The sequence below is a fragment of the Protomyctophum bolini genome (genome assembly GCF_963924005.1).
Source record: "Protomyctophum bolini genome assembly, chromosome: 5".
Lineage (NCBI taxonomy): Eukaryota > Metazoa > Chordata > Actinopteri > Myctophiformes > Myctophidae > Protomyctophum > Protomyctophum bolini.
Window position 1 is genome coordinate 7,173,104 of NC_137866.1, and position 16,450 is coordinate 7,189,553.

The following is a 16,450-nucleotide window of genomic DNA, read 5'->3' on the forward strand; positions in this document are numbered from 1 at the left end:
AAGGAAATGCTGCATTACCTCACACGCGCACCTTCCGGACCTTTCCAGCCATCTACCCACCCTGGGCAATTCCAGCCTTCCGGACCTTTCCAGCCATCTACCCACCCTGGGCAGACCAAGACCAAGATCAAAGAGCTGGCCGTGTCAGCCATCAGTGCCATAGGTCAGTGGTTCTGGTCTGGACACTGCGTTGGCCGTCTTCCTATCGTATCGACCCAAAGACTTTACTTTGATCGCAAGCATTGTCTCAATGAGGAATCAGATTAGAGTTAGTTATCTGACTAATCCATGTCTTCAATGGAAAAACTCAAAATACTGATGGAAAATACCTGCAGCAATAATTTTGTCACAAATACACTTTACTTATCACTTGCAACTGATCACACATACCCTTTCTTTATTGAGTGAATAATGACTGAACCCTGATGTTCATCTCCTGTCTTGTCTGTTGTCAGCAAACACCGGCAAGGGTCTGCTCACCAGCCCTGATCACCTGGCCTCGATTGACCCCGTCATCGAGAGCCTGAAGGGATTCCTCACCGCCACCACGGTGGAGATGAGAGCCCTGCAGACTCAGGCCCTAGGTAAGGCCGCCTCTCACTAACGTCTACATTACAAGAACCAAGGCCCCGTTTAGACTGCAATCACATCCGGATCCAAATACCATTAATTTCTCTTAATGTGATCTTTTGGCCCCGACCGTTCACACTGCATTTGCCAGATCAAATCTGTCACAGATTTGTGTGTTCAGACTGGCAGCCAAATCCAGCCCCAAATCCAGATCTGTGCCACGTCCAGATTGGAATCAGATTTAGTTTAAATAAGTCTAAACACAAAGTCACATGGAATCCGGTTTAGATCAGGTTACTGCGTTCAGACTGAGACGGATCTCCTGAAATCACCTCTGATTGTGGCATTTGTATAGTTGTAGTTTTTGTGAGTGAATGTCTGTTAATGTCCTCATGTGGTTTATCATCAGACACTCTGTCTGTGCTGGCCCGCAACGACACGCTCAGTCCTACAAAGGCTACAGAGTGCGTTCAGCTGGGACTCCTCCTCACCCAATCCAACGATGACCCCGACCTCAGGCGATGCACGTACGTATAAGCGCACACGCTGTCAGGGATGTCGTCACTCTTACCTAGTTGTGACGTCATCCCCTCCTTATATAAGGCATCCACGCCAGCACCAGTCTCTGTCCGATCATTAATTGTCAACCTTGTCTGTATTGAGATTCTAATTCTAAACCTGCAATTTAATCATTCTTAACTTGCTCCCAAAACTGAAGAACATCAAGACCACAACTATCCAACATCAAGATAACAACTCCTTGATAAGTTGTTAAGGTCAGCACTTTCCGCGCTTGCGACCAAGACCTCCTCCATCCTTACAGAATGATCGGACCAAGATTTGGTCGCAGCGGAAAAGATCTACTGGGCAATCCCGAAGACCGACTAAGGACCCAACTTCCATTGTGACTGGGTACCCCTTGTAGTTACCCTCGGCCTTCCGGATCTTTCCAGCCATCTACCCACTCTGGGCAATCCCAGCCAGCCCGGCTCAACGCTGCCCGGCTCTCCGCCGCCCAGCCAGCCCGAAAAAAGAAAAAGGGTCCTTCCGCCAGACTGGGTATCACGAAGGCCAAGTTCAGGTCCTTCCGCCAGACTGGGTATCACGAAGGCCAAGTTCAGGTCCTTCCGCCAGACTGGGTATCACGAAGGCCAAGTTCAGGTCCTTCTGCCAGACTGGGTATCACGAAGGCCAAGTTCAGGTCCTTCCGCCAGACTGGGTATCACTGAAGGCCAAGTACTGAAAAAAAATCTACTGTGTAATCCCCGCTCTCAAGCTCCATTCATCCATTCCCATTCCATTCCATTTCCATTCCATTCCACCCTACTTCAGATTCGCCCAGTGGATTTTCCCAAACGGTGGCACTTCGCCTCCGGGAAGGGCCAAAGATGACTTGCCCCGCCCTCCCCTGGGCGAGGTTAAAATTGAACCGCACGCTGAAGGATATCGTGCCCCTAGGTAGGCTGTTGCGATGTACGAAGACCGACTAAGGACTAAGGACCCAACTTCCATTGTGACTGGGTACCCCTTGTAGTTACCCTCGACCTTCCGGACCTTTCCAGCCATCTACCCACCCTGGGCAATTCCAGCCTTCCGGACCTTTCCAGCCATCTACCCACCCTGGGCAATTCCAGCCTTCCGGACCTTTCCAGCCATCTACCCACCCTGGGCAATTCCAGCCTTCCGGACCTTTCCAGCCATCTACCCACCCTGGGCAATTCCAGCCTTCCGGACCTTTCCAGCCATCTACCCACCCTGGGCAATTCCAGCCTTCCGGACCTTTCCAGCCATCTACCCACCCTGGGCAATTCCAGCCTTCCGGATCTTTCCAGCCATCTACCCATCCTGGGCAATTCCAGCCTTTCCGGCTTGGACTACAGACCCTCTCCTTACTCGACGAGCACGTCGAGGCGCACGAGCACTTTGTTTACGCGCGGACGCGTTCCTCGAGGGGGGGGGTACTGTCAGGGATGTCGTCACGCCTACCTAGTTGTGACGTCATCCCCTCCTTATATAAGGCATCCATGCCAGCACCAGTCTCTGTCCGATCATTAATTGTCAACCTTGTCTGTATTGAGATTCTAATTCTAAACCTGCAATTTAATCATTCTTAACTTGCTCCCAAAACTGAAGAACATCAAGACCACAACTATCCAACATCAAGATAACAACTCCTTGATAAGTTGTTAAGGTCAGCACTTTCCGCGCTTGCGACCAAGACCTCCTCCATCCTTACACACGCAGGACAGACTGAGAGAGAGAGAGAGAGAGACTTTTTCTTCATTTCCTTCTGTTGCTTCTTATTCCATATCTCTCCTTTATTTTATTTTGTATTTGTTTTACCCGGCCTGGCAGCACGTTATGTACACACCCGCAGATGATGCTGTATGTGTTGTGTATATACCTGCGATCAGATATTCAGTATCTTTATTTGTTATTTAACCTGTTTCTATGTCTTTGCATTTGCAATGCTACAAAATGATGAAAGTGTGCACCAAAAAAACAAATGCTTTACACCTGTAAGACTATCATATGAGGAAAGCTGTCAGAAATGGCACTGACGAAGGTCCCAGGACCGAAACGTGTGCTACTTTGAATTTCACCTTGAGCACAGAGCACATGTGAAAAAGACAGAAGTAAACAACAAACGGGACCTCCCAGTCAACTACAGGGAGTCAACATCAAAGACCAGAATATTTAACACCAACGTCAAGTCAGTTCTCCTCTATGGATCAGAGACATGGAGAGAGAGACAAATATTACCACCAACAAACTCCAGACTTTTGTCAACAGATGCCTGAGACACATTCTGAACATCAGGTGGCCCGATAAAATATCAAATGCCAACCAAAACTCCATCAGCCAGGATGTGAAGAAGAGAAAGTGGGGGTGGATTGGACACAGCCTCCGAAAACCTACTGACAACATCACTAGGCAAGCACTGGACTGGAATCCGCAGGGTAAAAGAAAAGTGGGAAGGCCAAAACAGACCTGGAGAAGATCAGTGGAGAGTGAGGCAAAGACGACCAGACTATCGTGGGCCCAGCTGAAGAAAACTGCTCAAAACAGAGTCCGATGGCGGGGTGTGATCGCGGCCCTATGCTCCACCTAGGAGCCTACAGGAATAAGTCAAGGCACAGAGCACATGGAAAAATAAAATATTTTGTTTTTCTTAAGTCTCGGACTAAGGAGTTCTCCTTTATTTTTATACAGTGAGCGAGTCTTTTTCCATCAGCTTTCCTCTATGTTTTTGAGACCACGGCTCCTGTAGTCAAGCTTTAACAAAGGTCGAAGAAAGGCGCAACAGTTTACCCAGTGCTTAAAACTATCCTATGACAAATTAATGAATACCGGTTATCTTCACATAACAAGCAAGACATCTTTCTGTCTATCTACCCAGGTACCGTTTGTATTCTGCAGTATCCACCGTCAGTCTTGACTGTCTGACTCCTCACCTCACTGACATCACCGATGTCATGTACATGGCCCTGACCAAGGAAGTCGAGGTATGGAGTATTATTATGTTATGATATTGTTGTCGTTCAGTACGGCAGAAACCTTGCATGTCCAAAACTGTTACTTTTCAGTAAATGGGGGGGGGGGGGGGGGGAATAACCTGGGTCCCAAAGCATCCGATTATTTAGTCTCAAGATCATGTTAATACTTTTCATTGGTTGAATGTTAACCCATTTTGGGAGGGAACCCCTTTTGGTGTTAGCATTATGTTATGCTTTAGCTATTGAAAAATAGCAGATCTACAAGCTCATAGCGCGCCACCGAGTGTCGCACTACAAGCTTGTAGGTCTGCTATTTTTATCTACAAGCTCATAGTGTGCCACCGAGTGGCGCACTACGAGCTTGTGGGTCTGCTATTTTTGAAAAATCGAAGAACGACTGACATAGAAATATAGTTTTTTCAGAAAACTGTCTAGATTTAAAAGACGTTTTTTGAATCTGATCTCAGGTCAAATATGGAGAATGGAGATACAAGGTTTCTGCCGACAATAATGCTTTTCCCCGTTCCTTCTCTGTCGTCAAACACACCAGTGGATGAGAAAGATGTTAGTCACACACGACAAACCGCACTCCCTCAACACAGATGATTTAGAGTTAGACAAGATTTTGGATCAGCAAAAAAAAGATCAGCAAAACATGACTGGTCTCAACATAGCAGCAGAAAACAAGGTATGGAGTCGTGGTATGGAGTATTATTATGTTTTGCTCATAGTGCGCCACCGAGTGTCGCACTACGAGCTTGTAGGTCTGCTATTTTTATCTACAAGCTCATAGCGCGCCACCGAGTGTCGCACTACGAGCTTGTAGGTCTGCTATTTTTATCTACAAGCTCATAGTGTGCCACCGAGTGTCGCACTACGAGCTTGTAGGTCTGCTATTTTTATCTACAAGCTCATAGCGCGCCACCGAGTGTCGCACTACGAGCTTGTAGGTCTGCTATTTTTATCTACAAGCTCATAGTGTGCCACCGAGTGGCGCACTATGAGCTTGTAGGTCTGCTATTTTTGAGTGGTGCAACCACTCCTACAATCAGCAATGTCCATGTACCTACCTGTGTACCTGTGTCTTTGAGCCTCAGTGGTGTGCGCATGCGTGCGCGTGCACCTGCGCGTGCACCAGTGGTGTGCGCACGCACCCGCGCCCGTGTGTGTGCGTGCACCAGTGGTGTGCGCACGCACCCGCGCCCGTGTGTGTGTGCGTGCACCCCCGTAGTGGCAACACAATCGAAAAAGTCCAAAAGTTTCGCAAAAGTCCCAACTTTCTCCTGTCATAGTGGTATGTGGATCGACTGTGGTAGTCGTCGCTAAACCACGCGACAATCATTATTATGCATCTTCAACAACACTGGGATTATTTATGGACCTGCAGCAGTATTATGTGAGTAATTACTTTTATCTATGTTGGACGTTTGTGTTGCTGCATCATGAGCTTGGAGATCTGCTATTAAAAAAGCTCAGAATACGACCCGAGTAAAAATTTAAATTGTCTTTGATGAGACCATCGGCACGCGCAAAGTCAAAATAAAGTTTTCTTTCGTCTAAAATATAAATATCACGTGCGCAAATGTTTTGGAATGCATCATCGCGAGGACACGCACGGCACAACACAACACAGCATGGACCTGTGCAAAGTATCTGTCGTCTGCCCGTGCAAGGCACCGCCACAAATAATTCGATCGAATACTAAATAATTTGCAGACATAATTAAGGAGGAGACGCAGGGCACAACACAACACAGCATGGACCTGTGCAAAGTATCTGTCAAAGTATCTGTCCCCCCCCCCCCCGGGATGACGTTATGCTGTAGTCTCCAAGGGGGAGAGATAAGCTAACGTTAGCATGAAGAGAGAAGCTAACGGTTATCTATGTTGGACGTTTGTGTTGCTGCATCATGAGCAGAATACGACAGAGTAAAAAATAAAATTGTCTTTGATGAGACCATCGGCACGCGCAACAACACAACAAAGCATGGACTGTGCAAAGTATCTGTCGTCTCGTCTGCCTGTGCAAAGCACCAGCTACAGGCTAACATTACACTGTAGTCTCCATACAGGGTGTTTACTTATGATGACCATAAGATAACTGAAGCTACATGAATACATAATAATAATACAACTTTATGCCATTGTTGGTTTAAGTTAATTTGTTTGATCCAGGGATAGCCAGTAGCTCTCTGCTTCAAAACACAAGTTCATGTTTCAGCTTTATTATATTATATATAATATATATATATATATAATATAATGAAGCTGAAACATGAACTTATATATATATATATATATATATATATGTATATAAGCTTTTTGGTATGTGAGTGATGCAGCACTTTACTTTGGTTTGGAGTTGAATTAAAATAAAACTCTAAAGTATTCAACCAGTGTGTGGACATTCTATTCAAAGTTTTCAAATGTTTAGCTGTACTGGCATACACTGTTATGTGTACTTGAACCATTCGTTATTTAAAAGATGGTATTTCAGGCAAATATTGAAGTTATTAAAAAAGAAGCCTATCCATCATTGCTGTAGGAAAAAAACCTTGCTACCCATCCTTCCCACGCAAATAAAATAAATTCCTTGCTACGTCAGTATATTCTCCATTGTATGATTTGAGCATACTCAGCCCAAAAAAGCTGTAGGCATACACTGTTATGTGTACTTGAACCATTCATTATTTAAAAGATGGTATTTCAGGCAAATATTGCAGTTATTAAAAAAGAAGCCTATCCATCATGTGTGCATTTATGGACCTGCAGCAGTATTATGCACCACTCAGTTCACACGGGTGTGATTTTTGAAAAATCGAAGAACGACTGACATAGAAACATAGTTTTTTCAGAAAACTGTCTAGATTTAAAAGACGTTTTTAGAATCTGATCTCAGGTCAAATATGGAGAATGGAGATACAAGGTTTCTGCCGACAATAATGCTTTTCCCCGTTCCTTCTCTGTCGTCAAACACACCTGGAGGAGGGAGTGGTGCAGGCATACCACGCCAACCACCTCAACACTGCGGAAAAAGACTGTCTGACTGAAAGCCTCACTGGAAGCCTCAATGACATCGTGGCGCTGCTGGACCTCTCTCTCGTGGGAGTCGTGGTATGGAGTATTATTATGTTATGATATTGTTGTCGTTCAGTACGGCAGAAACCTTGCATGTCCAAAACTGTTACTTTTCAGTAAATGGGGGGGGGGGGGGGGGGGAATAACCTGGGTCCCAAAGCATCCGATTATTTAGTCTCAAGATCATGTTAATACTTTTCATTGGTTGAATGTTAACCCATTTTGGGAGGGAACCCCTTTTGGTGTTAGCATAATGTTATTCTATAGCAGATCTACAAGCTCATAGCGCGCCACCGAGTGGCGCACTATGAGCTTGTAGGTCTGCTATTTTTGAAAAATCGAAGAACGACTGACATAGAAACATAGTTTTTTCAGAAAACTGTCTAGATTTAAAAGACGTTTTTAGAATCTGATCTCGGGTCAAATATGGAGAATGGAGATACAAGGTTTCTGCCGACAATAATGCTTTTCCCCGTTCCTTCTCTATCGTCAAACACACCTGGAGGAGGGAGAGGCGTTAATTGACGACGAAGACGACAATGAAAATGACAACGACGATTTAATTAAGAGACACGCCTACATTGTCGAGATGATTGACGCCCTGGGAGAGATCGCCTTCAACGTTCACGTCTCTACTCAGTCATGGTGTGATCGCAAAAACACAAAAGCATCCTATTACATGTATCTTTCTGTCCAAGAGCAAACATCCAAATGTGTATACTTTTAATTCAAAAGGAACTAATTATAGGAACTTTTTACGTACGCTGTTACTGTAGCATCCAGGGTTGGACTTTTACAGATCTGTAACTTTGAAAGTGTGGACCTGTAAAATGGTCTATTACTTTGGTTCTATTTGTAGCCTAACTTGCTGTGATTTTACTGGATCAGACAACTTCATGAATGTTTTCTTGTGTCTTTGCTGCACCAGTGCTGCATTCCAGCCATTCCGGGAGGTCATCTTTTCGCCAGTATTAGAGATGACAAAAGTAAGTCGCCCTGCCTTAGTCCCTCTGTGTGTGTGTGTGTGTGTGTGTGTGTATATTTTAGTTCTGGTCACGTGAGCGTTCACATGTGTTGATGAACAGGTGGCATAATGTTTCTTTACACTAGATGGGTTTTGTTGATTTGCACGTCTAATACAGACAATAAGCCTCTCCGACCCTACTTAACTTACAATCCTACTCTCTTAACTTTCTGTAACTCTTCCTCAGTTTCCACATGACGACGTGCGCAGGGCGGCGTTCGGAGCCATCTGCCAGTTCTGCAGAGGTCAGCACAAGCTCCGGGCATTGCCTGGAACCGACCACCAGGGTAATTAATGGCAAATGCATCACAGGACACATCTAGGCCATGGAAACCTGAGGCAGATTCTACAACTGCCTTCTTCAATCGGTAGTTCTCAACTCGTTATTTCGTTGTTCAAAATTATTTAACGTTTTCAAAACACTTTCAAGATTTTTCAAAAATGTTCCAAAATGGAAGATGTACAAGCTCGCAGCATGGCACAAAGTGGCACACTGTGAGCTTGTAGATCTGCTGTATTTGAATAGCCAACCCTAAAATCTAAAATGACACTGATGTTTTCCTGGTTCTTATGGGTTAAATGCAGTGTTGGGGAAGTTACTTTTAAAAAGTAAGGCATTATAGTTATCGTTACTTATCTAAAAAAGTAATTTGTTACTTTACTTTACATGAAATTATGAAAGTAACTACTTTACTTTACTTTATAAAATAATAATATAAAAAACGTCCGAAACCGAATACCGAATATAGGAACTTTTTTTTTGAAGCTAGATCTATAAAGAATAGGGTTGGGAGACTTGGGACTTCATTAAAAAACATCTAATTAATTGGAGGCTTTGTGATGAATTCATCTCAATTAATCACATTTTAATCGCATATCAATAGGCATATTTGACCTGAGCAGTGAGCTTTTTTTCTACATAAGCATAGGCAATAAAACAAGTATAATAATTATAGTGATAATATTATTTATATAAAGCTTATAGAGTACTTAAAGACACTTTTCAAGGAGAACATGAGAAAACAAATAAAAACAACTTTATTAGAGAAAAACTAAGACTATGGAATAAAATAAATTAAAGTGGAATGAGATAGCAATATTCCAGATGTGGGTTTGAATTTCTAGGTGGTGGCATCATTGTCTCTGACTTTTGGGAAGTGCATCGTTTTGACAGGTCTGCCTGCTGTGGACAGTGAAACCCACACGGGCAGACGCAACGATACAGTCTATCATTCATTGTTAAAGCTCCAAATGATATTCCCATTCGTCTTTGTGTCTGCCCGTGTAAACGCAGCAGCGAGTGTGAGGGGTTGGGGAACGGATGAAAAGTACATAGTGAAACTAACGTTAGCTGACTTAGCTCCCATGCTAGCTAGTAGCTACCCTCGTCAACAGAACACCACCACAAATCGGGTGGAAGCTGCTGATATCACGTTGCTTGTGCCCGTGGATGGGAAATAAGATTTAAAAGGCTATGGAAGCGTGGATGAAAGGCAAAGCACAGATGTGTGCAAAGTTTTGTCTGCCTGTGCATTCCGTCTGCTGCAGTGCGTGTGTGTTCTGTCAACTTCTGTGTTGCCGTCTGTCACTGGCTGGCTGAATGCATAGTTAAAGAGCGTCATAAGCATGCGCCCTTCCTGCGCTGGAAGTAGCAGATCTACAAGTTATCTACCCGTCGCAATGCACAGCACGTTGGGCTTGTACATCTGTGTTTCTCCCGCAGTTTAGTTGAATTATATCGATTCACAACTTTATTTGCCCCCTTCACTTCAGCAGCACAGAGACGCCTGTATGATAGACTCACGGAGCTGCATGGCCAGACTTTTTTCACTGATCACATAAGTTGACATAACGCCATAACGCGGGTAACGCTCGCACAATAACTATAGCGCCGTTATGGAATGGGGAAATGTAAAGCGTTAGGTTACAAGTTACTAGAAATGGTAGTTACGTTATGTAACGTAACGCATGTAATGGCGTTAGTCACAACACTGGTTAAATGAGGGACAGGGGTTATTGACACACATTATCAAGGGGATAAAACAAGAGATCTAAAGTAGGTTAGTAGTTTCTAAGTCTTTCTTTCTCCCTCCATCCCCTAGCCCTCCAGACGATGCTGAACAAGGTGTTGCCATGTTACGTGGAAGCAGTGGGTAACGAGTGGTCAGGTCAGATGATCATGAGTGTTCTGTGGGCCATGTACCATGTCGTCCAGACTTGCCAGGAGGAGGTGTTCAAGACAGACAGTCGCCTGCAGGAGATCTGCCACGCCATCCGAGACGTGCTGAAGAAGAAGAAGAAGCTATATGAACATGCCGAAGAAAAGGTTGGATCTTTGTCTCTATAGAAAAACACTGCTCTTGTGTGCAAAAGAAGTAATCAATCCTTGGGGGATTTTGTTCAGCATGAAGATACACAAGAAGAGCATAGAGGAGAACAATATTTACATGGGAGAACTGGTTAGAGGAGATTCACTTGAATAGTTACTAGTTAGGGCAGTAAATTAATACTGTGTTGATAGTGATGTGTGAGTATGAATTCTTAAATGTCTTCTGATTTCAGTCGGACAGTTAAAAACCCAGGAAGTTCGTTATGCCTGCTTTTCTTAACCCATTTTGGGCGGGAACCCCTTTTGGTGTTAGCTTTATGTCATGCTTTATAGCTATTGAAAAATAGCAGATCTACAAGCTTGTAGGTCTGCTATTTTTGAAAAATCGAAGAACGACTGACATAGAAACATAGCTTTTTCAGAAAACTGTCAGGATGTTGAAGACATTTTTTTAATCTGATCTCAGGTCAAAATGTCATGTTTGCTGCCCGTGTTCTTATGATTCAGTATCTTGTGTGTTGTTCTTGTTAGGCGGAGTTTGACGCCGAGCTGCTGGTGTTTGCCCGTGCTGCCATCGATATGCTGGCCTCAGCCGTGCCCGCGGAAACCTCCAAGCCTTTCCTCAGCGACCTACTGACCCTCATCCGCGAAGCTGTGAGTTTGAATCCCTGGATTAACCACATTGACCGCTAGCATCGCTATTTTGAGTAGGGTTGTCCTGATCGGGTGATCGGAAATCGGGGGCCGATCACATCATTTTCAAATGGTCGGAATTGGATCTGGAGCCAAAAAACGTGATCGTGATATTCTATCCATATCATGATATTAGACTGGAAATTCAACAGAGCATGTAGGATTGAAGTAGTTAAACATGCCTAAAGGCATCCACTAAACACCTCAGTTTAAACTTGAGCTTTATTGGTACTTGGCTGGTAAATCCTATTAATTTGTTTGGTTCTGGGCTGTGAACATGCCTGCAAAAATATGACAAACGTGATCTATATTTAGTTGGTTCTAAGTATGTGTGCTTTAATTGGAACGCAAGCAACCTCCCCATTATTCACTCCAGTTTGATATGCTGATGGTATCTGATATGCACGACATTCCTCCACTGTATAATGTAGTTGGACATCTACATGTAGGTGTCGGAATATGCCAGTGTTTAAAATGTTGATGGTGTTGTGCTGCCTGTTGAATTAATTCCTTCTGTTACTGCTCTGTCATTTAGGAAGCAGAGTCAAAGAGGAAGCAAGAGACTGGAGCCACACAAGAATAATTCTAGAAGGATATTACAGACAAGACTTGGCTCAGTTTGTCTCCTCGGTGTTTATTATTTGTCTCCCGAGGAATTAATTTGTCTTGGACAAGGGCCCTCGTCTTTGTTTTGTATTTGTATTTGTTTTTGTATATCCTGTGTTAAAAAAAAACAGCAAGACCTCTGTGTTTTATTAATTCAATTGAATTAACCAAATGTTTAATGTAAAATGTTTGTCTCCATTTCCTGCTAAGGAATAAAAGTTGTCAAAAGTTTAACTGGTCCCTGCATATGTCCTCAATTAATTGCTATTGGTTGCCTTCTATATTGTGGTTTCCGAGGCTAATATTAAACAAAAGCCTCTTAACTATACATACACAGCAACTAACATTATATACATGGACCATAAATATAACCTTTTAGATTTCTGTCCTATTAGACTGTAGTGTAATGGAGAGAAACTAGGAACTGAGTTGGAGGGGAAACTGCTGGTTTCAAACTGTTTTGGGTTTTACATCCCATTCAAATATTAGTAGTCCTAAGTCTCACTTTATGAATTATTTGTGTAAACCTACCATAGCAAGCTAATTTGTTTACAAGCAAGTTATGGGAACAATGTGTGGCAAAGTGGAATATCTTCACAATCAGGTAAGTTATACCTTGATGGATATGTTTGATCTGCTTTATCGATCAGTAATTGTATGTGTAACAATTTACATAGGCCTAAATCATGTGTACTGTTAAAGTGATTCTACTGTCAAATGTCGTCCGTTCCTCTAGAAGATGGAAGTGTTTTGAGCTGAATGTCCTGCATCCAAGGTCATTGATAAGGGGAATAACGGCTCAAACTGGGGCATCTCTGACAACGATAACACCGACTTGACGACTGCTGGTCAAGAGATAATATGTATGTCAATCAATGTCATCGGGGTACATAATCCTGTCATCCTATAAACTTCCACCATGTCGTCTTCTCATCTTTGTTGTGATCTAGAAGACCCTCGGTCGGATATATATAGATATGATAGCATCAGCTCTATGTATATTTATCATCATTAATCAAAACAGCCAACAGCTGTTACAGTGTGTGTGTGTGTCGCAGGGCCGGATTTACCCTCCCAAGGGCCCCGGGCCTAGACACATTTTCAGGGCCCCCCCTGGGTTGTGCGGTGCATTTCGGTCGCGTGGCTGTTCCCGCGCGGCCGTAGAAAAAGAATTGCCGTATTTTTTTTGCGTTTTTTTTTTTAGGGCCACCTTAGCGCCCAATGGTAAATCCAGCCTATGGGCGAGAGCCACCTGAGCGCTGTAGTATAGTTTTCTCGTTCGAGGCCAAATAACGTTTCTCTTTTCTTTTAGGTAACAACATCTATGGGTCAGAGATGTGCCAGGTACTGGAGGTGGTCAAGGAGAGCACGGAGAGGACGGCATACATTCTGATGGATAAGATCCAACCCAAGCCTTTGCAGAACTACCTGCTGAGGCGAGACTCGCCCCTGGAGCTCAGCAGCTGTGTCAGTGAGCTGGGAGTGTTCGGAGCTTATGTTAGGTATCTCAAAAACTCAACATGCAATCTTTGCACACTTTTGCTTTGTCTGCCACTATGTCTCACTGTCAATCTGTGTCTTAGTGTAATATCTCCATGCTGATCTAATGTAATCTCTTTAAGGTCAATATACAATTATATTGTGCATTATCAGAATTGACAAAACATTTGCTTTTGTTTTTTTCTCTCCGGTTTTTACTTTTTACTGTTAAATATATATATATATATATTTAATTTACATGTAAATACGTGAGATTTGCACTAGCCCACAGAGTTGAAACATCAAAAAAATAGGTTATGGCCTTTTTTGTATACCACACTATAGAGCGTCGCAGTCCCTCCCCCTTCCAGAACAACGAGTGGCCCAGGAAATGAATCCCAATGCATTTCCCCCCATAGGCATTTCTTAAACTTTTTATTTAAAGACCTTTTAAGCGTCGTACGAAGCCAACTCTTGTCGTGACAAATCATGACAACACACACAATATTTTGGACCAAACAAATAATTACAAAGAAGAAAAACGACAAAAGAAGTGTTGTAACCTGCCGTTTTTTTCTACTTTCTAATTCTTTGTTTGGCCCGAACAATTGTGTTTGTTGTCATGATTTGTCACGACAAGAGTTGGCTTCGTACAACGTTTAAAAGGTCTTGGAAATGCCTATGGGGGAAAATGCATTGAGATTCATTTCCTGGGCCACTCGTTGTTCTGAAAGGGGGAGGGACTGCGACGCTCTATAGACAACCAATATAAGGCAACATTTCCCAAATGTCATCATGCTTTAAGTAGCATGTGACAATTGTGACATGTCAAACTAGGGGTTTTTCATGATTCTGAATCCATTCCAAGCATTAGTTTTGCACGAAAAACACTCCTTGGCCTAAAAACAGCCCTAGCCGTCATCACAAATGTGTCAAGGTCAGCACATTTGGGCACATTTTGGCAAGTGGATATTTAAGCAATAAGCCACGAGAGGTCTCAGGTTACCGGGTATTTTACACTGGCTGGGGGCGTAGGCAGACCCGACGCGCAGCGGAGGGTCTTCTACCTCCCAGCCAGTGTAAAGTACCCGGTAAGCTGGGGCCTTGAGTTGCCTTATATTGGTTGTAGCGCTTGATGTATTTACGGGGCTGCCTGGAGCCACACATTCAGTCATATGAGCCGGGCGGTGCTTAGACGCCCGCACGGCATGTGTTTGTAAAGCAATGAAGCGCTCCCCTTCCCCAGTTCAGCTACAAGGCTGCAGTTTGATACAAAGTGATTGAAGGAGTGGTTTATGGTGAAATTTACACCGGTCACGTGACGGTAACCAGCCAATCAGAATCGTGTATTGGGACTACCCGTTTTAGAAGGCAGAATTTAGGCCAAGGAGTGTTTTTCGTGCAAAAATAATGCTTGGGATGGATTCAGAATCATGAAAACCCCCTAGTTTGACATGTCACATGCTACTTAAAGCATGATGAAATTTGGAAAATGTTGCCTTGATATTGATTGTCTATGGTGTGGTGTGTATACAAAAAATGGCCATAACTTTTTTTCGTGATGTTTTCGGGCAGAGCAGACCTTGGTGGACCAATGACCAAAAAATCACACCCGTGTGAACTGAGTGGTGCAACTCCCCTCTCCCCCTGCGTCTCTCTCTCTCTCTCTCTCTGTGTAATTAGCAGGCAACACTATCAATTCAATTCAATTCAACAGGCTTTATTGGCATGACGTTTTACAAGTGTTGCCAAAGCACAATCACAGATATTACAAACAACATAACAACATAATATCAATGACATGAAAAAATAAATTAAAATAATATAAAATAAAGCAGGTGGTGCAGAAAATAAAACATGGCATACTGTATGTGTGTCCTACTGGTTGTCCCTTTTCTTGTGACAGGAATTGACATATTTTGCAGCCAAAACTGCACATTCTTTCTGTTCCCCCAGAAGGACTGGTAATCTTTCCCTTTCTGTCATACTTCTGGGAAATTTGTGTCAAATTTTGGGAAGAACTCCTCTCTAATATTTGTGTAGTTTTTACATTGTGTTAAAAAGTGTAACTCTGTCTCTATAGCTCCGTCATCACAGTGACAGCACAGCCATCTCTCTCTCTCTCTCTGTTTCTGGCACAACAGCGCCACCTTTGCCCCTACTGGTACATCGGGACATAGTCACATAGGTTAGGACAAAGCTGTTCCTTGGAGTGGTTGCACCACTCAAAAACACAAATAAAAAGTATGGCATGAGGCATCACAGGTTAATCCTTAACCCCCCCCCCCCCCCCCCCTGGCTACTACAGTATATGCCTGGCCTTGGCCAGCCTCATAGCATGGATTCACTGAAGCTTCCTCGAAATGTACGCTAAAATGCATTTTGTTATTGCTCTTGGGTCCCATTCCTGTGTGTGTGTGTGTGTGTGTGTGTGTGTGTGTGTGTGTGTGTGTGTGTGTGTGTGTGTGTGTGTGTGTGTGTGTGTGTGTGTGTGTGTGTGTGTGCGCTTGCTTGCAGGCAGGGTAAAGACATGGTAATGAACCAATGTGTGGGACATCTACTGAGGACAAAGAGCACTGAACACGCTGATGGGGGCGTGGCCGCCGGAGTGGCCGTGCTGGACAATCCTCTTCTCTTTTGAAAACGTCTGACCTGAGATCAGATTCTACCGGAGTGGCCGTGCTGGACAATCCTCTTCTCTTTTGAAAACGTCTGACCTGAGATCAGATTCTACCGGAGTGGCTGTGCTGGACAATCCTCTTCTCTTTTGAAAACGTCTGACCTGAGATCAGATTCTACCGGAGTGGCCGTGCTGGACAATCCTCTTCTCTTTTGAAAACGTCTGACCTGAGATCAGATTCTACCGGAGTGGCCGTGCTGGACAATCCTCTTCTCTTTTGAAAAACGTCTGACCTGAGATCAGATTCTACCGGAGTGGCCGTGCTGGACAATCCTCTTCTCTTTTGAAAAACGTCGTGCACTTTGGCTTCTGTTGGAACTCCAGGAAAAAGTATGTCGTCAAGTCACTCTCGATAACTTTTCAAAGACCTGAGACCTGATTCTGCAAGAAAAGATCTTCTAAATTATGACAGTTTTCTGATTTCCTGGTTAAGTCTCGGCTGTTGCAGTTCACACATGACCTGGCATTCGGTAATGTGATAATGAATTTATTTAT

At 43.7% G+C, this 16,450-nt stretch overlaps 2 protein-coding genes across 2 annotated transcripts; both read left to right on the forward strand.

Annotated features, from left to right (window-relative positions):
* Nucleotides 1-250: 250 nt before the first annotated feature.
* On the forward strand, nt 251-11,814 carry LOC308316226 (importin-4-like; the record flags this gene model as incomplete). The annotated part of the gene is made up of 12 exons (XM_080764697.1): nt 251-272; nt 456-584; nt 980-1,097; nt 3,971-4,076; nt 4,618-4,755; nt 7,052-7,180; nt 7,650-7,789; nt 8,073-8,130; nt 8,356-8,455; nt 10,271-10,494; nt 11,029-11,151; nt 11,726-11,814. 12 exons carry the CDS (start codon nt 251-253, stop codon nt 11,771-11,773), a joined length of 1,335 nt encoding a protein of 444 aa, XP_080620823.1. The 3' UTR covers nt 11,774-11,814.
* Nucleotides 11,815-13,115: 1,301 nt separating this feature from the next.
* LOC308315271 (glutathione synthetase-like) lies at nt 13,116-16,051 on the forward strand. Its single transcript, XM_080763157.1, has 2 exons — nt 13,116-13,298; nt 15,793-16,051. Exons 1-2 carry the CDS (start codon nt 13,132-13,134, stop codon nt 15,914-15,916), a joined length of 291 nt encoding a protein of 96 aa, XP_080619283.1. The 5' UTR covers nt 13,116-13,131; the 3' UTR covers nt 15,917-16,051.
* The last annotated feature ends 399 nt before the right edge of the window (nt 16,052-16,450 follow it).